This window comes from Indicator indicator, chromosome 23 (assembly GCF_027791375.1).
Source record: "Indicator indicator isolate 239-I01 chromosome 23, UM_Iind_1.1, whole genome shotgun sequence".
Classification (NCBI taxonomy): Eukaryota; Metazoa; Chordata; class Aves; order Piciformes; family Indicatoridae; genus Indicator; species Indicator indicator.
The window spans coordinates 16,951,750-16,975,587 of NC_072032.1; the positions used below are offsets into that span (position 1 = coordinate 16,951,750).

General features: G+C 40.4%; 1 protein-coding gene across 3 annotated transcripts in view; it reads left to right on the forward strand.

Moving 5' to 3' along the window:
• Nucleotides 1–9,578: 9,578 nt before the first annotated feature.
• LCORL (ligand dependent nuclear receptor corepressor like) overlaps nucleotides 9,579–23,838 on the forward strand; it is a 51,522-nt gene continuing 37,262 nt past the window's right edge. For all 3 annotated transcript variants that reach the window (XM_054391594.1, XM_054391593.1, XM_054391596.1), the window contains exon 1: nucleotides 9,579–9,726. In XM_054391594.1, coding sequence (XP_054247569.1) covers nucleotides 9,579–9,726 — 148 coding nt within the window. The remainder of the gene's footprint in view (nucleotides 9,727–23,838) is intronic.

Sequence of the window (23,838 nt, forward strand, 5' to 3'; positions counted from 1 at the left end):
TTGCTTGTCTGCTGGTTCATGTGCTCTTTTTGCTTACAGCTGTCCATTTTGTATGGAATAGCTAAATAGTCAGATTGCTGCTTTGGTGACCAGCTCTGTGTCCAGGTAGGGTCCTTTCATTAAGGCTGATCATAGCTGAAGCCTCTGTTTCATTTGTTTCTCCAGCAAGGTTTCATTTCATGTCTTTCTCTCAGCTTTTTGTTCTCTTCTGTGATTATCACCTTACCCTAGATGTATTTTTTTATCTATCATCACTAACAGTAGCATTATTTAATTACCAAACTCCAAGGTTTCACTTCTGTGAAACAAATAAAAATGCATCCCAAGCAATGTACACTGTAGAAATTGAGGGTAGAAGTGGTACAAATACATTTAATGTTGAACTCTCTTCATAGCATGAATTCCTTGGGCAACATGATTTGTCACTGGGTCACATGCCGTATAAGACTGTTTATGACAGTTTTGATCAGAAGTACTCAAATTTAACAAACAATCAGTCCACAGATGGCAGTTAATCTAGTCTTTGACTAAATTAATTGCTTTCATAATTGGGTACACATGGAGCTGTTTAAACATGAAGAACAGTGCTCCTAGGTACTTCTAGCAAGAGAAAGTATGTCTGTTTTCACCAAATGCTTTGAGCAGCTGAGAATAACAGGAGAGTGTGTGTCACAGGAAAAAATCCAGAATGCTGTGACTGCATTTAGCTCTGCAGAGACAAGAAAATACAAGATTAGAATTGGCATGTTTGCTTAAATTTGAGAAATGTTTTGTAATTACACAGAGATAGGAAATTGTTGTCCCTCACTGAGCACAGAATTAGCTTACTTATTTGGGAGATAAAATGTTTCATTAGTTTTCCCTGCACTTAACCACCTGATTGGCTACATATGAAAACAAGGAGAGAGGACTTTCTGTTACTTCTTGCACAACTTCAGTGCGGGAGACCATGCTGAAGGTCTGACATATCTCGCCAGGGACCTTTTGTAGGGAGAATGATCTCCAAGGTGAGAACATGATGACTGTGGTAAGGGAAATCTGATAAAGACTAGCATGCCAGGGAGCAGGGATTTTGTGCTGGTGCATTTATACACCTAAAGGAGCAGTCCACACAAAGTCACCTGTGCATCACAGCAAGTTGTGCTGACCTTGATTGGTTTCCAACTGACAGGCTAAGTTCTCTCATCAGGTATTTTTGGGAGATCATTCTTCACACATACTCTAGCTTCTGTTTCGCAGGAGCTATACAGAGTTACACAGGAATTTCCCAGCAGCAGGCCAGGCTCCCATCTTGGAGGCCACAACGAACAGAGAAAATATCTCCACTAGAAGTCCTAACATCCCTGAAACCACAGTGAAATTTCTGTCATTTGGACTCTATTTGCATTCCAGCTGGTATGCTCTTCCTATCCTTTCCTTTTCTGCAAAGGAAATGCAAGATGTTTTAAAACATATTTTCACTGATAAGAAGTATTGAACCTAGCAGTGAAAAGATGCTGTTGCTAATAATCTGTTGCAAATAATCCCACAGAACAGTTCACAGAATCATAGAATGGTTTAAGTTGGAAGACACTTTAAAGATCTTCTATTTCCAACCCCACTGCCATAGCCAGGGACACCTTGGGACTAGGCTGCTCAAAGCCCCATCCAGCCTGGTCTTGTACAACCAGCTGTGTTTGAAAGAAGTCACGTATGTAATGGTGCAGAAAAGTTTGGAAACACACCTTGATTCAGCCCTAAGCAGAAAGGTAAAAAAAACCCTGCCCAATGGAAAGTGAGGCAATAGAGAGACTGGATGGAGAAGAAATATATCAGAATTACCACGGCCCTCTGCCCAAACTTGAAGGAGTGGGATCCCAGCATTGGTCTAAAGTGGTTATGGCACTTTAGATCCATATTGTGGGGAGGCATCTCCAGGGAATATAGATACCTAGCTGTGAAAACATCCTTCAAGGCAAACGGTAGGAACTTCCACACTTATACTTTTAAACAAGAGGAAGAAAGGGAAGAAACAAATGCCTGGGTTTTTAGAGGAAGTAGGCTTGCTTAAGGAGGAGAAGGAAAAGATTAATTCTGTTTACATCTGAACCCACAAATATTTGGAATTAAAAAGATGGGCAAGGACAACAGAAATGTTATGCTTTTTCTTGTGATGATCTGCAGTAGATCAACTCTGCTGTCTGTTTTTCTCAATAGGAATCCAATAAGAAACATTTCAGTCTCTCATATTTAGCCCACTGTGACTTCTTTTTTTCACTAGCTGAGGGCATTACTTCATGTAGCCTCAATTGTTGAATGTGAATCTACAGTTGTTCTGTTACTTTGTTTGAATTAACCTAATACGAAAATACTCTTTAAAAATTCATGTAAAATGGTCAACACAAGAAAATAATAAAATCAAATTTTAAAAAAATCTGCATGAGAAAAAACATGAGCAGCAGGAAAAAAAAATTATTCCATGTGCTTTATTTTAAAATCTAAGTACAAAAAAAAAAAGGGGGGGGGGGGACAACAAGAAAGTATCTTAGTTATGTCAAATTAACTCTTTGCAAAATAGAAATGTTATTTTCAGTCCTTCTGCAGCACTACTGACATAGATGAAAACCATGTGAAAAGATACCTATTGAGAACCAGCTGACAAAACCCTAAACATTTCAAGAATGAAGTTATGTGAAGCAGTATAAGGCCACAGCAAACTAATCTCCACAGCCCTGATCTAGATAGTGAAATAATTACATTTCAAGAACAACCAGGTCCTTATATTCAAATTTATCTGGGGTCTGCAAGACTCTGGTCATCTCTGTCTGTTTTGCTAAAATGGTGATGAATTTCATCCACTATGTTCTCTTTTCTTTTTCTTCTTCTTTTTTCTTTTTTTCTTTTTTCTCTCTGTTTGTTTGTTTGTTTTCAATTTGAGATGTTTAGCTTGAATATGGAAGAGATGGAATTGGTGGGAAAGGAGGGAGAAGAGAGCTGAGTGGGGGATTCAGAAGATAATATAACCTAAAGCACAGACAATTCAGCTAAAGGAAAGGTTATGCATAAAATTGATAAGATGAAGCTTACAGATGTAATAAACGTAGTTATTCTCAATCAAACTATGGAGAGCTCTACTTCAAGAGGTGATAATTCTGCAAGTGATGTTACAGGAAATAAACTGCTTTACTCAGGTGACCAATGAGCCATTCAGTCTCATTTCCTACCATCTCCCGTGGTGGATATTGGTTAGATTGGCTATAAAATTGCAGCCTATGCTGGAAACCACAGCTGGAAAGGGGTGCAAAATACTCAAAAACATAAATTTCTGCAATTAAAAAACCCAAACAAACCTGTTACAGCCATCTTCCTCTCAGGATCACACACATCCACTCCTAGAGAGATTCTAGAGACCTAGGAGGTGGCACCCCACACTCTGCTTCCTGGGGAACAGTTCCATTGGAGCAGCCAGTTTGTGAGCTGGGTGGGGTTTTATGCAGTGCTTTCAGGAACCACATCTTCTGTTTGATGCTCCATGTGTGCTGTATCTTGTCACAGGTTCTGTTGGTACAACTGCTATACAGGGAAACCCACTCAGTGCGATATTCCATGCAAGGAAGGGTAGGAAAAGGGGGAGAAGGAGAGGAAAAAACCTCCTTCCTTAGTTTAAATAATAATTAATCTGTGGTCTGCAACAGATCTAGCAGTCCTTGTATTGCTTAGCTTTAGCAAATTCTTAGCTAGTGTAAATGTAAAGTCATTCATGAAGACAGTTAACAGTCCTTTGTCATTTCAATAATAGCATAAGTTTGGATTACCAATGCATGCTCTAATGGCTGGCTCACTGTTTCATGTCTATCTCTAATATTAAGCTGCAATTAGTGATCTATTCTCTCTGGGTTGAATAGCAGTATATTTTCAGCTGTAGAGTTGATCTGGTGATGGCATACTGAAATTACTTGACCACTTGGGAAAGTTTAGAGTGAGTGAGTGACATTACTCAGCTGTGTGGAACATAGGATAACAGTTTAAATGGAAGGGGGAAACAGCCATATTTGATAGATAGTGCTATGGAGACACCACTTAAGAGTATGTATCAGATTTTGCCTTCCCTCTAAATTTAATTTTAATAGTCAAATAATGACATGTTAAAACAGCAGTCTAATCTATAGAAGACTAATTTGTTATTTTTTTGACATTTCAAGCTGGTTTCTTTCACTTACCTTTTTCTGCCAGGCTAGTGCTGAAACATAGGATATATCATCCTCATAAGAACACTGTAAGAATAATAAATGTTTGAAATTAGTACTGAACAGGAGTTAAATTTCTAGCTGCAAAATATTCTTGTTATTTTTATAAGGTAACACCATGGAGTCTTCCACGTAGTTTGCATAATAGCTTTTTATTTCACTTTACAAGCCTGCACTGTTTAAATCCTCACTTTTCTTACCTTACTCTGCACTGAAATGTTGCTCTGCTTTGAGGAGTGACTTTTCTGAAGTAACAGTTTAGATTCTGCTCTGATCAAATGTGCTCGGCTCACCACAAAGGTTGTGTGACTTTTTATTGTTTTCCTAGCTGTAAGGGCTTGTCTGAATGTAATGCAGCCTTCATAAACCTGTGCTCTTGGGTAGCAGAATGTGTTGTATGCTTTGAAATTCACCTTGGGTAGCTTTTTAATAGCTGTGCATAGGTACAGTTGTACATACATTTTGAAAGGTAATGATACTAGCTAATGCTGATGAGATTCACAAAACCATACCCTCCATTTGTTCCTGTTTGAGTCTAAACTTTGGTTTTCCCTGCTAGAACTGATGAACAATGCATGGAAATGTTTTGGGTTCAAGTTTCAAGGCTCGTGGAGCCCTTAACCCAGATGTCAGCACCTAACTGGGAAGGACTTCAAATATATTTTTGTGTAACTTCACACTGATTGAGATTAAACTTGGGATTTTCATAACAAACTCTTAGATTAGGGACATGATAGACAACAGGATGTCCCCTCTCCTCCCTCCTTCACCACTGGAAAAAAGAATGGGCTGTGCATCAAACTTGGAATACTAGAAGTTTCTGCTAGCAACAGGTGAAATACTAAGTGGAGCAGTAATGCCTCAAACCTTACAAATCCAGATGTGGTGGAAAATAATTATCACTCCCTGGCTATCTTATCTCTCTTTTGGAGGCTGCCAACCTACTCAGCCACAGCACTTCAGAGCACAGTGTACCAGTTCAAATCTCTGACATTTATGGTATTCTTGCATCTTAACAGTCTCTCACAAAACTGCTGTCTGCTGTTTGTCTACCTATCACAGCCTGAATCTAAGGATGAGATTGTGTCTGAAAAATCCTGTTGCTTTTGAGTAGGCACACTTTTCCAGCTTCTGGATTTGAACTTCGCTTTATGCAGGCAACTCTAGAGCGACTTAAATGCTTTGCATGAATGTGCCTTCAGGAGTGACCACAGGGATTCTGCCTTCAAAGCCTGAATAAAAGTTAAACAGAACTGGAGGGTTTGCTTCTCAGAGCTGTTTCTGATGGAAGTTATGTGCTAAGTCCCCAAGCATTTTTTTTAAGATTAAGACCTCATTGATCAATGAAGAAAAAAAGTGATAATTAAAAAAAAAAAGTTGAAAAATAGCATACATCACTTATTTTTTTTTTTTACATCTGACACTGCAAAATAAAGTGCTATATCTTATGAGCATATTTGAATTCTTCATAATGCACTAAATTGTTAGAAAATGGGTATTGCAAATAAAGTAGTCATCTATTGATAATCTAATATTCACACTCATTACAAAATAACCCATATTAAATGTGACTAGATCCTGTATTTAACTGATTATGTTGGTGTTTATGCTGAAGTCTCCTCTACTGTCTGTTTTCCTTTTTTAACAATTCTATTTTCTGCTGTGGTATAAGTTTCAAGTATGAGTTACTCTTTGCATTACTCATTCATGAAGCTATCACATGATTCATCATTTAACTCACTTTGTTTTACCAAGATACTAACAATGTCCAGGTTTACAAATTGCATTCATGTAAAAGAAGCTGCTCACAACTTCAGAATGTATTCCCTTCAAGACAGTATCTGGAAAAGGCTTCCTACAAGGTTTTGACTGTTTAAGTTAGACTGTTTAAATTATACTTCATCCTTACCCTCAGTTTCTGCAAAGCAGTACTTATGCGACAAAAAGCCATGCAAAGCTGTCTATGCAGGAGTGAATCTCACCTTTGGGGATTAATTATAAAGAGGTTTTGGTGATGAACAATTTTACAGTGTTTCAAAAAGATAGCTAAATCTCCCCAATATGTGTTAAAAAAAAAATTTTTGAAATGTCAGATTTTGATGGGATTGTGGTATCAAATCATAAACATCCATGAGTATTTTAATTTCTCTTTCCCCCAAAATTAAAATGAGATGAAACCAAGAGAAAGAACAGCAGTAATAATTCCTGTAGCTTCAAACAATTGTACTGGACTTTGCCTCCAGAGCCATTTCTAAGTAACTGACTCTCTGATACCATAAAAATTAGCCAGGATAGGCAGCTAAAATTAACTAAATCAAAATTATCCCTCACTGCTCCAGCTTCTGCCCTCAATCAGCCTTGGAATTTTGATTTAACCCTAGATCAGAAAAGTGGAATCACTTCTATAAAATCAAGTGCAAATCCAAAAAAAGTGACCTCTTGGCTGGAAAGTCATTTTCACAGAAAAGAAAACACAGTACAGGTAATGCAAAAATAACACCTCTGAGAGTTTGACAAAGTAGGAACCTTGGGTTACTTGGTTTATTTTAAGTTTGGAAGAATAAAACCATCTCAAAGGGAAAGAGTGGTCCAAAACCTGGTCTCTACAGTTTATCTGCTGTCAAGGCAGTATTTTCAGAATGCCCAGAAATTCAGAATCTAGACAATCTCTAGGAGCCTCCTACTCTCTGAAATCTGCCCAGCAACTTTGTTTAGCCAGGTTTACATCTTCTTTGATGAATGGAGAAGTTTCTGAAATGAGGAACCTTAAAGCTACCAATAAAAATTGTGTTAAACTAACAAAATGGTGGTGGGGGTGTAGTTTCTTCTTAACTCTTTACTTAATCATAGGCATCTCAAAATAAAACTCTTAAGGATGTGGGACTTTTGTGTCGCTACAAAACTGATTCATAATTTCAGGGATTCAGTTAATGAAGTGTTTAAAATTCTTGTGTGTCAAATTCATTAAGCTCAATTAGCTGTTTTACAGAAGTGACAAAATTTAGTTTTATGAGATTTCGTTAAAAACAAAACAAACAAAAAAACCCCACGTGACCTAGCATCTCTTACCAAGGTTTTGTTCTTTCCAGTGGAAGCAGAACTGATCTTCAAGGCCGTATTCTACCTCACCCACAAAAAGAACGTCTTTCAGTTCAGAAGGAAATATCTACTATGAAAAGTTTGCAGAAGGAAATGCAAAACAGTTTGGGGGTTTTTTTTGTGTTTTTTTTTTTAAGCTCATCTTATAAAAAAAAAAGTAAGTGTCATTTACTGGAGGACATTATGAATTTGCAATTGATGCATTCTATCCAAATAAGGTTATATTTCAGTTTGTGAGGGTTTTGTCAATGCCTTCCCAGGGCTGCCTTGGTTTTCCAGTTGGCACTAAGGTAATGCTAATGATTTTTGTTGCTATTTGGAAGTCCAGTGCAAATAGAAGGCCAAGGTACTCACAACAGATTGGAGGTGAAGAAGGAGGTAGCCAGGACACTGACAAAGTGTTGCTTGCTATTTATTGCTGGCTGCTGAAAAGCTAGAGTAAGCAATAGGCTGCCTTTTCACCTCCACTTCCAGCCTTGCAGTTCTCCCAAAATGCTTCACTGAAAGGCATTAAAGGCTCTGAGGCCAAACAGTCCTGCTGCTGGTTGCATTGACACTCTACACAGTTACATAGAGAGATGAATGAGTGGGGAAAGGCTTCCCGTTCTTTGTTCAAAGTTGAAGCCCCTCTGCAGCTTTGATGCAGTACTGCTGTTAACTCTGCTCGTCCTCTAGCATAAGAAAAAAAATCATATATAGGTAGGGGGCATGGTGTTCTTTCCAGCATTGTTCCTTCAACCTTTATGGGGGAGAGATAGTAAATGCAAGGGTGCCTCTTCTCTTCTATGGCCCTATTAAATCCTGTTTTCTATCACAACCTGCACACAGACACAGAAAAATGCCATTTCTTGCTGAAGTAATGCTGCATACAAAGACTGTTCTGAGAAGGGGAGTGTGGGGGAGGAGGCACTCAAAGATGCACTAGGATCTGAGAAAACAGCAAGATCTTGATTTTTCTGTCTGGGGAATTCAAGATTGCTAATTGCTGCTCCCTTATAAGGCATGAGTAGCAATTGCCATGTTAGACTAGTGCTGAAGGATGTCTTGTGCTGGAGTCTGGAAGTATGGCATGAGGTGGCTGCATGTGGAGCAGCAAGACCAATTGTCTGAGCGGTCATCAAATGTTCCAAGTAATCCAATTTGACATTTGTGTGTTAACTTTCTTGCAGTTATCTTAAACTGACTTCAGTTCTGAAGTAATGTTTAGATTGCTAGTAAGCTTTCTCAGACATGTTTCCAGATGCTGAACTGAACTGACTTGCTGCTGCTTTCCATGCTAGGCTTTTCCAAAGGGGTGGTGGGAGATAACATTTTATTTTCTGTGATGCTGGCCCCCAGCTCATCTACCCGTCCTACTTTACGTGACCAACACCCTCACAAAAAGCAGGCTGCATGCAAAGCCTAAAAAGGGTAAGGTAAACTCAGCAGTAGTCCAGAGAACTTGAAGAAGTCTCCCTGCGGAGTGAAACGGGCAAGGGAATTGGAAAGGCAAAGGATCGTGCCCCTCCCGTGTAACAGCCACGTCCATTCGGGTGGTGGAATAAGGAATGAAAGTGGTAACAAGGGGCTGCCACGACGAGCAGTAGCCACGTGGGGTCAGCTGTGGGCGAGGAGGTGGAAGAGACTGAGGGGGACTGCGGGCAGGGAAAAAGCCGTGGTGCAAGCAGCGCCCAGGGCAGACTGTGGGGTGAGGGCGGGACCTGCGCCGATTTTGGAAACTCTTTTAAGCAGGAGCTGTCTTCGACCGAGCTGCAGTTCTGGGAGCTGTACGGCGAGGGTGGCCCTGCGATGTTGGGGCCCAGGCAGCGCAGAGCCGTTGGAAGGACCGTGTAGGGTGTCAGGGAGGCTTCGGGGGTGCCATTCCCCCTCCCCAAAATAACTACAATTCCCGGCTCGCATTGCGGCTGCCTGTCCGGACTGGGCTGCAGTGGGTAGCGCGCTGCCCCGCGGGAGTTGTAGGCCGGGGGGACACGGACGGGAAACGGGCCGGTGGTGGGGAGGGCGGGGGTGTCCGTTTTGGGCCTGGATGCCGAACCGGCCCGTTCTCAGTGGAGGAAGGCCAGGCCCGAGCGGCCCGCGGGGACGCGCGCCAATCATCCCGCCAGGCGGCGCGCGTTCCCCGCCCCGGATGCTGAGCTGGGGAGTGGGGGGCGCGGGCGCGCGCTCAGCGAGGCAAGGGGGGTGGGGGGGAGGGAGAGGAGCCGGGGGAGCGCGCGCTCGTATGTAAATGAGCGGGCGTGAGGTCAGAGGCAGATGGAAAAGGGAACAGACAGAATGGCCGCCGCGGCTCCCGCTCCTCCTGCCGCCGCCTCCCAGTGTCGGAGCCCCCGCTGCACGGCGGAGCGCAGGGGAGTCCGCCGAGAACTCGACTCCTGGCGGCACCGGCTCATGCACTGTGTGGGTAAGAGAAGGGGGAACGACAGGGTGTCTTGCTCGTGGGGGACCGAAGGGCAGGGGAGGGAGCTCCTTGAGGGGAACGGCGTGGCAAGTCGGGGATCGGTGTCTCAGTGGGGGGTGCGTGCGAAGAGCCCTAAGCCCCGGTGTCTCGGTGAGCGGAGTGGAGGGAACGAGGATGGAAGAGCGGCTCCAGCGGCTTTCTTGGAGGACGGAAGCGGAGACGGGGGTCTGTGGGGGAGAGCGAGGGTCCTAAGCCGCCTCCGGGCAGCGGAGGGTGGGTGTTACAGCTTCGGTTGGGGCCGTTCGGTCCCTCCCTTCGCTGCAGACCGAGATCCTTTTTCGGCTCGGGTCCTTTTGTCTCGGCTTCTCGTCATTCGCGCGGTGAGTACCGGTGTCTGCCCCCTCCTCCATCGCCAGTGCCTGGGGGGCGGAGGGGGGGAGGGAGCCCGCCTGTCTGTGCGTGTGTGTGCGCCTTTAAGAGGGAGCCGCTCCTGCACTGACGGTTGGGATTTGAAGTTTTCCCTCCCCCTGGAAGTTGTCATGGCGACGGCCGTTCTCCTTTCGCGTTCACACCCCCCCGTCCCCGGGGCTGCCCCGGTGGCTCTCGTGCAGTCAGGTCCCCAGCTCCCCCGGGTCACGTGACTTCCCCGGTCGTGCCCGGCGGCGGCCCCGCGCGGGAAGCGCCCCTCCCGGGGGCCCGGAGCCTCTGGTCCCGGCGCACACCCCGGCTAACGGCTGCCGCCGCTGCCTGGCTCCTTCCCGCCGGGCTGGCTGCCCGCTCCGACTGCTGGCATTCGTTACGTGTGCCGTCTCTGGCCGGGGCACGCTACGCTTCGGGGGCTTTGTGCATTCGGGGACTGGGAGTGTGTGTGTGTGACCGCTTTGATGCCAGGAACTGCTGATTTGTGTCGTTTGAACAGACATTCCCCTTCTTGGGGAAATAAACACAGTCCTTCATCTTCAAGGAGCGAGCTAGTGTCAGTACTGATCCTCCCCGGTGGCTGAGCGGTGGGAACACATCTAGATGAGCTGGGAGGGTTAGCAGTGTGGTTCCGTCGGTGTTTCTGTCTGTGCCTGAGACGAGATCAAAGACACGTAAACACCGAACAAGTGGGTGCACTTCATTACAGGCCGTCAGTTTTTTCTGGGTTTGTGAGTGTTTTACGTGGTTTTAGTAGCCTGGTAGCTGCTTGTTTCTGTTGTGTCACCCCAATAATACTTTTGAACACCTGTATAGAGGATATGATACTTAAGCTATTTCTTTTAATCCTTCAGGTGATAGCATTGTTTAGAAGAACAGTGTTTATGTATTTCCGTATGGTATTGCATTAAACAGCGCTCTTTCTGTAAGAAGTGTTAATTAGAATGCATAGGAGAGCTAGTTCATTTACACAGGTGCGGTGATAAAGGGTTAAATCTGGCGGCCTGATCTCTCACAATATGCAAAAGGCCGCTCCTCTGGTTATTTAATGGCATTTCAGTTTTAAATTTGAACTACAATCCTACAAGTCTGTTGGCTGAAGGGACTTTCAGGTTGTAACGTTAGCAGCCAGATACGTTTAGAGAGCTCAACCAGCACTAACAAGGACTGCAAAGAAATAGAACAAATGCTCTATAAGATACAATTTAACCATCCCTCGGGTCCTCTGCTGGGTACATATGTTGTGTTTAGGGAACTGCTACACAGTTGCTTTTTGGGTTGTTCTTTCACTGAGAATTGTGAAGTGTATAACCATAGCTTAATTACTTAAACATTTTACACTGATTGCACCGTGGTGGTGCTTCACATTCAGTTTTCTCCTCCTTGGAATAAAAGTTATTTAGGATATGATTTCTTTGTACGGTTGTGATGCAAAATTTAGTTACTAGGAAGGAACCCTGAAATGATTAGCAGCTGCTGAGGAGGAAGGACGTGGATTATAGTTTAATAGTTAGTCAAGAGCTATCTCAGTTAAGAACTGTTACTTGGCATGCCTGTTGAGCAGCCCTTATCGGAGAGAAAGTGTAAACAAAGTGGCCAGAAAGTGAGCAGTCAGGATAATGGAAGTGGAGTACACTTAACAAGTTTGGATTTTTTTTTTCTTCACTCCTTTGAAATTCCGTCGCATTAACTTCTGTAAAACAACCTTATACATTTAGTTGAAGTTAACTTCCAAAGTAAAAATGGTTTGGTTTGTTCTCACTTGGCAAAGTATTCTGAAGGATTTGAAGAGTCTAATAAAGTTAATGCTAACAGGAAGGTCTGAACACTGTCAGGCTGATGGCTAAAATAACAGTGTAGTGGGGGTAGGAGAGGAGAATATGATGGATTTGGCATTAATTTTTTTCCTCACCTTTCTCAAGAATTATAAATTTATAGTAAAATGATGGCAACCATATGGTATAGTCATAGCCCCCCAGTTTCTGAACTACCTTACTGTCAATCCTAAAATAAACAAAGCTGCCATCAACAAAAAGCTCATATCATTCTACCCTTAGCATTATTTTAATTAAAAAGAATGTCCAAGGTGATACGGTTCTCTGGGCTGTCATTTGTCAAGCATTATGTTCGGAGAGTGAAGCAAGAAAGTGCAGACTCCTTGCACATGTCATATTATCTCTTTAAAGCCTTCGGATGAGCAACCTTACTCTGATACATCTCACTTACAGTATTGATACTAAATTTGGTATTTACATGTCTGTAGTATAATCACTTGAGGATTTTTAAATGCTTTATCTGTAAAGGATTCCTCATCCACTTACTTTATGGAAGTGGTAAACTGAGCAGGAGACAACACCTCCAAGACAGTGATTGCCCATCTTGAGACTTATAGTCACAGATTGTTCATCTCCGCAACTGTGAGACAGAAATAGTTTGCCTGCAGCATACTGTTTGCTTCATGGTTAGGGACCTCTGCTTGAAGGGCTCGATTTCTGCATTGTTTTTGTCAGAACTGATTGTAGGCATGAGTGTTTCTATGGGCTTTAGAAGTAAATGCTTGGATTTCCCAGCCTATTGTGTTAATATGTGACCTGGGGAGTATTGTTTAGTGTCCCAGGTCAAAATGTTTATGCATTTAAAAGTTTAAGAAGAAAATCAGTGATAAAATTTCATTTGTGCTACTAACAATTCTCTTATTTGGTATCTAAACATATATGAAGGTACAAAACGGTTCACGTTGTAAATGGGTATGGGCAGAAATTCTAAATAGGTGCTCAGTATGGAATGGCTGTTCAGATGGTAGTCTTTGTGTGTGTCATGTTGAGCACTAACATTCCTAGAATGCCTGGATTTGTGCTTATTTGGGCTTATGTACCTAAATCTTGCACGACTAGATCAGGCTTTGACACTAAGTGATTTTAGAAGGCATCTGAAGATCTCGATTCTCTGGATGATCTTGCAGCATGCATAATATATGCTAACAAGTACCATGTACAGCAGCACTTACTGGTATGTTTTGTACTAGGTACAATCTTTGTGGCCTAACTAACAAACAAAATACCCTAATTCTAAATTTTTGTTTATGTAAAAGTGCCAGAAAGCTCAGAGTTAAGTACCTAACTTACCCAGCAACTGAGTCATGTGGTGGTTTAAATCGCCAGACATCTTACAAAGGTAAATACCAGAATGCTTAAAAATTGCACTTTGGTGTTCTTTCATTAAAATTATGTAATGTGAACTGGTTAAATGCACTTCATTGGCTTGAGAGGCTTTGGCTATGGAGGCTTTGGCTTATAGAGCTATGAAAATCTACCTTCATACTGTGATCAGTCTTAAGAAACAGGTTTTACGCAGATTTTCTAAGCACTGACCAATGTCATCTGAACTTTACAGGTAGGGTGTTGGCAAGTGCATTGAGTCTGCATAACTCTCATGAATAGGCACAGAGAAGACACCTAGTAATTCCTGGCATGCAAGGAAAAGCTTCAGCATGAGATGATGGGTTTTACTGTTATCATGGTATCCCATGGGTAAAGTTAAGAGCAGTAACTTGAGGATTTTTAATGGGAAGTGCCAGGTAATGTCATTCATGGATGTTGAAATCATCTTGCTAGGGCATTGCATTACACTGTGAAAATGTAAAAGCCTCTAAATAATCTCTCATTAAAAAGAAAAATCTCATTCCTAAATCTTTCATTTTTAAATGAAAGTTTAAAATATCTTGGCTACTTAAAAGAAATCGATTATTGCTTTGTCTTTGAGGGGAGGAAAAGGATAGAGGTTTTACTGTTCTTCTGCTGACTTAGTATTGCTTTGTTATAAAAATTGAAGTCTGACCAAAGTGAAGATCCATTTTTGCAAGCTTGCGAAATCCAGCATACAAATTCATCACTTATGTTTTTTTTCAAACCTTTTTTCTCTAAACTAGGATATATTGATGCATCTAATTCCATGTTGATAGATATAGACTTTCAATTATTATTATTTTTTAAATATTTGAACTTCTGTTCCAGCTTACTGTTTTTGAACAAGCTGTATGCAGAGCAGTTTCCAGTTAAGAGGAATTCTGTTTCCCCCCCACACTCCGAACATAAGAACTGTAGCCACTGTAGTTGGTACTATGCCCAGGCTTGCAACACTCCTGCATTAACTACTTTGTATCTTTAATTCCACAATTCTCAGAAGCGTTCTCCCTTTCACTGTGACTGGCTGTAAGTACAAGTACTTTGTAGCAGGTTACTGTCACTTTTTTTCCTTTTCTTTTGTAATGCTGCTGCAGTGTGGATGACTTTATGTGTACAGTGGTAGTAGTAGAATGTTTTATTATAATATCATCTATAATGTTCCTGGCTATCTGCTAGTGACTGTTTTGATGGCTTGGTGCTCTATTACTTGTCAAGCCACAAACAGACTGTATGCAAGAATTATTTCAAAATGATACCTGCTTTGAACTCTCTTGCTTCCTTAGTACTCCAGCTTCTTTGAACAGCAAACAAGCTTGCTATGGCTGTAATGTCATCATCCAGGGTGGTAGGCAACAATACTGGTGTAAGGTGTTCCTGTCATGCTTTGGGCTGTGATGTGAAATTCTTGGAGTGATTTCAGTATAAAACATATCAGGGAAGTAACGTCATTGACACTGCAAACATTGAAAGAGGAACAGGAATTAAATTTAGATCAGGTTCACTGACAGTTTTTGATGCAATGGGGGAAGATGATATTGTGTAAAGGAATAGCTCAAGCTAGTCTTGCAGAGGCAAGTGTGTAAGTCAGCATTAGCATTGAACACTTAGTATAAAACCACAAACTAAGAGTATAGTAAAGTGCCATCTTGCATCATCAAGTCCGACAGAACTACTACCAGAATGGAGGAATCACAATCCTGACCACATGTCCTACTGCTTGTGTGCTTGCATCAGCTCTCATCAGACCCTTGTCTCATCTGCTTAAACTGAGTAGCTGGTCAACTGTTGTAGATTAGTTAGGGGCTTGTGAAACAAAACCCCATGATCTGATGGATGCTGGTGCTAGCACAAGGACAGGGGTGGCACTAAGCAGCAGAAGCAGGATGGGTGACAGAAATAAGCCACTGGAGTGGTTTAGCTGCCTATGGCACTGTCGGCTGCCAGAAGTGGAACCCACCCCTAAACATACCATCCTGATTTCCCCTGAACTAAGCAGGTTGAACAAAAGAGGAAAATAGTCCGTGTGTGTATATGTGTCCTTGGAAGTTGCTGTGGTGTATCACATCAACAGTTTTTATACTGAAACAAGAGAAAGCACATGGAGTTTGCTTGATTTGTGTTGGACTGTTTCAAATATGTACTGTTAAGTCAGCTTCTTCATGTCTTCTCACAATCTCTATCAACTCATCAGCTTTTCTCTGAGAAAGAAGTAATTGCTGTCATTAAATGTTTTTGAAGAGATAGTTGATGTTTGAGTCTTGAGAGAAATTTTTACTTGGGGGAAAAAATATAAGAAAAGTTAATGATACCCAGAGGTTTAGTTTAAATGGCAGATGAAGAAAGTTCTGTGTATCTAGCAGATGGAGCACTAGTTCACTGATCTCTCATGAACATGCAATTGTAAGGATGTATGGAGCAGAATTTTATGTAAGACAAAACTGTATCTCTACACAGATTATTCCATGGGCTGTGCAGAATATGTCAATGCTTTGCTGGAATTCTTTGCACTTGGGGAAAAAAGCAATGCTTGCAGAGTATGCGTGCATGCATGCATGTATGTATATGTATCTTCAGTGGTGTTGATAACCTATGATCCTGGTTTTGGTGTGCCTTATATCTAGATACTGGTATGTAGAAGCAGTTCAGTTTTGAAGTGTTCCAGGAACTACTGTAATCTTTGTTAATGATTATTGTTTCTCTTTCTAGACTCACTCTACCTTCATGATTTATGTTGACTGGTATTCATGTTCATGTATCAAAAAGTTCAAAAAACTAGACTGCAAAACTAATGTAGTTTAACACTAACCTAGAAAACAAGAGGGGAAACTGAGCAGGTGTAAGAGGAGATAAAAGGTTGGATCTAGTTTAACTTCAGTCCATTTCTTAATCAGTTTTGACAAATATCTGCATTTTTTTCCCAAGTCAGGAAAAAAAATAGCTTTATTGGAGAGAACAAGACTTCTGTTTTTTTGTTTTGTTTGTTGGGATTTTTTTAGCAAGGGGGGGGGGAGCATTGAAGTGAGCTGCTAACCAAATTAGCAGAACAGCATCCTAATCAACCAGATTGCTAACAACAGCGAGTACAACTAACAATGACACCTTTCTCCTTGTTCTGACTTTGTAGTGGTACTCATCTTATGTAAAAGCAAATTCTCTTCTGTTTTACGTTTGGGGTTCTACTGTGGGGTTTTTTTGTTGGTTTTGCTCTGGGTTAATTTACTCTTGGGTCTCCTGAACTGTCTTGCTATGTTAATAAGTATTAGCAGTTGTTATGTAATGTTTAGCATAACATATATGTTGAAAAAATAACAGGAGTGTGTCATGCTGATCAGTTTATCAAATCATACACTTATACTGGTGAGCTGTATTTCAGCTACTGGCAAGTAGCCAGGGCTTGTACTGCCTGCAGCTAAAATGGGAAAAATGAGTACTTCTTTCCCTCATCCACCCTAGCCTTTTTTATTTTTCAGCTGTATTATATGGGTGTTTTGCGTAGATAGTTACAATGGATGCCTTCTTCTTGAATCTGACTCAAGTATCAGGGCTTCAAACAAGGCTGTTATTCTAACCTTTAGAGTTCAGTGTGTATATGTAAAGTGTAGAGGTCAGCCAGAGCTTTATAAACCTCACTAGCTTAAATTTTTTGTGCCAATCAGAACTGCACTCTTTTGTTAACCTTGAATCTTGCTCTCGTCCATGTGTTTGGAGGGGACCTTGGTAGAATAGGTTGGAACACTGATAGAGGTTGTAACAGAACGTAGTTTGTGTGATTCATATGTATTAAACTTCTGAAAAATAAGATGGCACTGTAAATTTAGCTGCCAAACAACTTTTTTTGAAGATGTAAAGTTACTATGTGAATCTGTAGATGCTGAATTCCTTTTTATGGAGTGTGGTCAGCAGCATGTGACTGCAGATCAAAGACCCATGTGTTAGGTTGTCATCTTTCTTCTCGTTTCTACTTTTGGCACAGACCAGGTTCCTGTGTAGTATCTTGAGAAGCTGGATTAAGCCCTCCTTAGATGAATGTTTTGCTCTTTGCAAGATTCTTTTGGAATGTCAGCTGCTGCTTTTAATTCTTTGGTTCCCAACGTCCATCCAGGCTTGCATCTTTAGATCAGTTGTATTCTAGGACTAAGAGTTGGGTAAATGTCACTAGAAGCAAATTTACTGTTTTTTTTCAAGTGTGCTGGTAAAGGAAAGCTCATTGAATCTGTGACCTCTGTTCTTCAGTGTTCAGTTTCTGCATAACTTGGTAGGATTTACTTTCCAGTTGTGAGACATCTTAGCTTCTGTGGCACCTAGAGATTGATTACTGATGTTTAAAGAGCTGTATGGTTAAAAAAAATGTGGTCTTGCAATGTGTTTTATTCTAAAATGATACTGGCTGCTTCTAAAAATGCTTTATTTTCAGATTATAAATATTTATCTTCCCGATTCACAGTACCCAGCTTCTTCAAATCATTAATTAAAGGCTAGTTAAAATCTTACATATAAATCATAGTTCTCAACCTCATAAATCTACTGCTTTATAAACTAGCTTTAGTGCATTTCTAGTCTGCTAAGCCGCTAATAGGTCAAAGGGCAGTGTAATTAGGGTTGAAAATGCTGTTGCTTCTTATAACTGCTGTCAAAAAGCTTTGCACATCTTTTTCAAAAGTTTTATTTTCCATTTTAAAAGCACTATACCATTTTATAATGCCAGCTTAAAATACTACTCATGCAGAACTGCTGGACATATTTTGATTAACACCGAACTAATAAGGCTGCTGTATTTCACTTCAGGGCATGGTTTAATGGTCATGGTGGTGTTAGGTTGACAGTTGGACGTGATGATCTTAGAGGTCCTTTCCAACTGAAACAATTCTATGATATGATGTAATGTGGGTTATAGAAAACTGCTTTAAAGAACTCTGACTTACGATTGCAGACCTCTGTTTCTCTCAAAACAGAGAGCATACCGCAGCAGGCCCAGTTAAATGTGAAGATTTGACTTTACCTAAGGGTAGCTATTAAAGCCTCCAAATCTGACTAAGAGGGAGGATTATTAAATGGCTACTGCTTTGTGACCTGTAATTTGGATGTAGGTCATTATGGTGTTAGCCATCTGATGAGAAGGAAGGAAAATAGGACCTACTGCTGCCTTAGACTGCTCTGTACAGGGGCTCTAGTGCCAACTGTGCCAAACTGTCTCAAAAGTTTGCTGTGCTACCAGTTGAATAATGCAGTCACTGTGGACTTCCCTGTGATTGTGGTTCATACTCCTTCAATTTTCTTGTTCTTCCTGGACCACCCTATCTCTTCATCCTTCAACTCTCATAAGTGGTCATTTCTTATCTTCTCCATAAAACCACCCATTTGTCTGTGCTTCCAAACATTTCCTTTTATTTATTGTCAGTAACATCAAAGTAATACTGACAACTTTATCTGTCTCCACAAATAGTTTTATCCCAGCTCTTGATATTTACAAGTTTCTATACGGAGGGTCTTCACGATTAGAAGAAAACTCTTCACTGAAAGGGTTATCAAAGACTCCCCAGGGAGTTCCCACAGTTGAGTTCCCATCCCTGGAAGGGATGCAGAAATGTGGTGCTGAGGGACATGGTTTAGTACCAGGCTCTGCAGAATTAGTTAATGGTTGGCCCTGATGACCCTAAAGGTCTTTTCCAACCAAAACTATTCTATGAGTCTATATTCCTTGCTGATGCAATCAGTCAGAACTTCAGATATACTTGTGTACATGTTTTCATTAGTAATATTATGTATTTAGGAAAAGAAAACTTACTCCTAAGGAAATCATCTAATAACCCTTCTCCAGGCTGGAACATCTCCTTCAGCATTGTTTGTTCTCTTCCTTCTTTTTCCAGTTCCATGCAAGTTTTATGTGCATTATGCAAATTCCCCTCAGGCTTGACAAAGTTTTGTCTTGAGATGTCAATTCAAACATCTGTCCTAGCTTGTAACTGGTGTATATGCTATAGGCACTTGATACCAGCCTGCTATAGCAGTGTCCAAGAACACACACTCCTCTTCTGTGTCATCAAGTCCTCTCAGCTGTCAAATGTGGAGCTGAGAAATGTGCGGTGGCTCTTGAGTTTGACTTTTCTTTCCCTTTTTCCTTGTTTGCCTTACTGTAGTGTAATTCCTTACTGCTTTTTAAATAGCAACAACCAGCCCTCCCCAAACTGATACTGGCCTTCTCTGTTGGAATGCTGACGGTTATACCTTCTCAGAGAGGATTTCTTCAGCAAGATCATTAGATTGGTGAGAATAAATTGCAGAGTTCTTTTTCCTATCTGCACCCCTGTCTAAGTCTACTGATTCCTTAACAAATCCATTCTGCCCTGAGGAAGTGGGATTTGATAAGAAATACGTCTTTTTAAATGAGAAGCATCTCATTTAAGGAGTTGTTTTCTTGAAATATCAGAAGTGTCCAGAGTGCCTTGAGCTTAGTGCTGATGTGAAAAACTGCATTTCTGCACTGACCCTGGATCAACTTCTGTGCACAGCCCTCAGAAACAGAGTCCTGGATACTTCTGCATGTGGTGTCCTCTGTATTTCACTTGCAGAGAGCAAGGTGTTTTCTTTAAAAAGGGCTTCTGATTGAAACATGAGGGTTTTGCTGGAGGGTTCACATTACAGTCCTACAAATATCGGACTTTTTGAGAAGGCATTTGTCTATAAATCAGTCATATCTGAATTATTGTCAACTATTGTAATTTCTCATAAGAACTCCTTGTCCCGCAAACCTTTAGGAAGCGAAATGAAAATTCAAGGGATCATGGATTTCTTATTTAACTAATCAATGCTTTCTGCAGTGAGACTTCAGTAAAGAAGCTGTAAGAGAAACCCACCATACTGTTTCCTGATGAACAGTCCTGTGCTTTAGTGGGGTAATTTCACTTACTGAAATGTGTGGTCTTGCTGAATATGCCTCTTAATTGGTGACTTAAAGAATACTTGTCCCACAGTTCAAGAAGGGATTTTGCTGGCCCAAGCCCAGTAAGGCCTGTGCTTCAGGTTATCATGTCTAGTAGCATTTTGAGGGCTGGCGCTTGATGTGATTTGAAGTAATTTCTTGGCATCTTTTCAGTCTCTCTTCTGAGAAATCACTTTGAGGAAACTGATATTAACAGAACATGTTTTCTCAAAGCCTTTTTATTTATTTCCTACGTGGCTTACAGATCAGTTGCAGGCTGGATACTCAACAGCTCCATCAGTTGTATATCTCTACCTATATATCTCTCTGATACTTTCTCCCCCTTCATTCTCAATCTTGCAAATTAGTAATAAAGGCTGTTTTGCTCTTTGTGTAGGATGTGAGTAACTTTGATAAACTATGAGACTGATAAAGAAGTTTGTACCAGATAAATAACTTCATATGAAGGTCTCCAGAATGCTGGAAGTGAGAATTTTCTGGGTCCTGCAGGAGTTTCCCTCCTGCCGCAAATGCAGACTATAATACTAGGTATTTATAAAAATAAGATTTAATGTGCAAATACATGGCACAGGTGTTAAAAAATGCAGAAAAGTAACCTTATGACAAACTTAAATGAACTGCTAGTTTAAAGGTATGTTGCACTCATGTCTAGGTGAAATTATGGTATATCTAGGACTATTAAAAGTATCTTTAATAAATTAATTTGAGTTAAATTGTTTTAAGTTATTGAGTGTTTGGAAGTAAATGCTTCAATGCAATAATGTGATTTAAAGGATTGATCGTTCACCTACTGTGTTGTAATTTGGCACCTGGATACAAGATACCTTTCATTCTGTAGCTTCAGAAGCTGAAATGTGTAAGCTGATTTCAGGGAAGCAACAGATTAGTGTAGTCTAGTTGTAGGATTTCAATCAATTTCAAGCTTTTAAAAATAAAGTAGAAATCAACAAATTTGAGGTAATTGAATCTACTGGGAGATAAGGACGATTTTTCTCTTGTTCTTCATTTCAGAACAGTTTGTGTGGGGGGAAAAAAAAGCCCATCAGACTAGGAGGTTTAGTGAACTGGCATTTTCTGATAACTGATTTTCTCTAGCCGCTGTCAGCTACCTCTCCCTTCCTTGCAGAAAGCTTCATATTGTTTGCTTCTGATAATCCAGGAAGTGTTCCAAGTTTATTTATTCATTAGCTGACTGCTAGCCACTCTCCCAGATGCTGGTTAGGTGTTTGATATTGCATACTAGTAAAGCAGTGTTTTGACCTGCAGGTTACACATTTACTGTGGATTTAGCTTTACGTGATGATTTGGTGAGCATCTTACTAGGTTCTCTTGTGCATCTTAAATGTATGGTTAAGAAATGAGAACATGGCAGTCTTCTGAAAGTGACAGTTGTTTCTATGTATTAGTCTTGGGTATTATTCTTATGTTATAAAACATTTAAGTTGATACCAAATGAGGCAGTGACAAACATTTTTCCAAGCTGGATGTTATCTTCTTTTATAGGGACTTATTCCCTCTGAATTTTCTCTCTAAGGATGCAAACTATAAACTCTCCCAAACTGTTGCCAGCATGATTCTGAGTAACAGCTGCTATCTGGATCAATTTTTGATGTAGTGTCTTGAAAAAAAGAAGGGCACTCAGATAAGCTTCAGTGTCTGAAAAACACCAATATTCATACCAATTCCATACTTAAATGTCCATGTGTGACAGCTAGGATTACATCACTCTTCAAAGAAAGAACAGTTTTTAGAGAGATCAAAAATTAAGTTCTAGTAGCTGTCTCTTAGAACTATTGTTCTGTCCACTGTCCAGAGCAGCAGAGCCACTTCTGAAGTGTTTTACATATGCTTTTTAAATTACAAATAATATAAATCTCTCAAAATATCTTGCTACTACATTTGAAATTAAGTCTACTTTTAATTCTGACAGTGTCTGAAAGCTACAGTAGAAGGTGTCATGTCAACTTTCCTGCTTGTAAGTCTGCAAGGACATGTTCTTACTGACATTGAAGACTACTTGGGAGTCTGGCAATGTTTCCTCTTTTATTGAACCTTATTTTTCTTAGAGATTTATAAGCACAGGTCTAATATCAGAACTGATCCTCATCTCAGTCTTAACCTGCAAATCTTATTTTTTCTTTGGCTGCCACCCTTTTCTTTAAAATTGCTGAACAATTGAGGGGAGGCAGGACATTTCCTCTTTTTGTCTTTCCTCTGAATTATGGTCAATGCTGGTCTCCCTCGGACTGGGAGATTACTCCCTCTTTGTATTCTGCTTAATGCTTATAACAGCTTAATGTTATACCAAGTTCTTTTGAGGTATATATTCTTTTTGGAAACTATTTTGTCACTGTCTGCATCCCCACAGTACAGCACAGTGTGGAGAGTTGAAAGTAAGGGGTTGTGTACCAAGTGAAAAGTATCTGGTTACAACTGAAGCTGTTTTGTAGTCTCATTGCAACTTTTGGTTATGCTCTCTTAGTGGCAGCAGCAGTGTCCTCAAGGTTTGCAGAGAAGGACAAGTATCTCCTTTAGCTATGGTTCAGAATTTGTATTGGAGTCTAAATAAAGGATTTCCTCCTTTTCACATTGGAATCTCTGGTATGCTGGTTCCTGTTTGCTCAAAGATCTGAATCAATATAGTAAAGAAAATGAGTGAATGAAGTTGAATGTGAATAATTCTGTGCTATAGGCATTATAATGGCTGTAGTAGATATAAAATATTAAACAGAAGCTTCCTCCCTGCCCAACCCCTATTTGAAGTCTGTCCTAAATTATGTCTTGAGACTTTTCTACAAGAAAAATTGGCTGGTTTTCACTTGAGAACCTGGCCAACAATCTTTTTATCAAATAATGAATTGTACTGAATAGATATATTCTGTAGTGACATTATGAACAGGAAAAAGATAATAGTTAAATTAAAAATTATTAACATTTGCTTCTGTTGTCATGTTCTATCTTGCTTATTCTGCCCAGCAAGCTAGGTTTCTAGGGTATTTTGTTGTCTCTTTTTTTTTTTTTTTTTTTTTTTTAATTTACCAAAGGAGATGAAGTGCTTGCTTGTTTTTCTGCTGGTTTTTGTTGGGTTTGGTTTTTTGAGCTTTTTTTTTTTTTGGTTGGGTATTTATTGTTTGGTTTGGGTTTTGTGAAATCTGTGTTTCGGTGCTTTAAATCCTTTCCAAGTTGTTGTTATAGTGGATTTAAACAAAAACAAAGCCTAACAACAAAACCCCTGTGACTTTGTCAACAAGACCAAGATCGTGAATCCTTCTGTGGGTGGGCAGAGAGGACAGCTGCTACCTACGGCAGGGAAAAGCAGAAGAAACAGAGAGGTTGATGTCTAATTTAAATTACTTTGCTAAATGCTCTGCTCTTATAAAATATGAAAATAAATGTTTTGTCTACAGAACATTCTCCTTTAATGGGCTGTAAGGTAGTTACTGCTCGTATCCCGATGGTAGGATAAAGGTGCAATAAAGATTAACTAGGTGTAATAAAGATTGAGATAACTAATGCTTTCCAAAATTTTTAATTAGTGCTGTAGAAAATTCAGTGTGGCCTGCATATCAA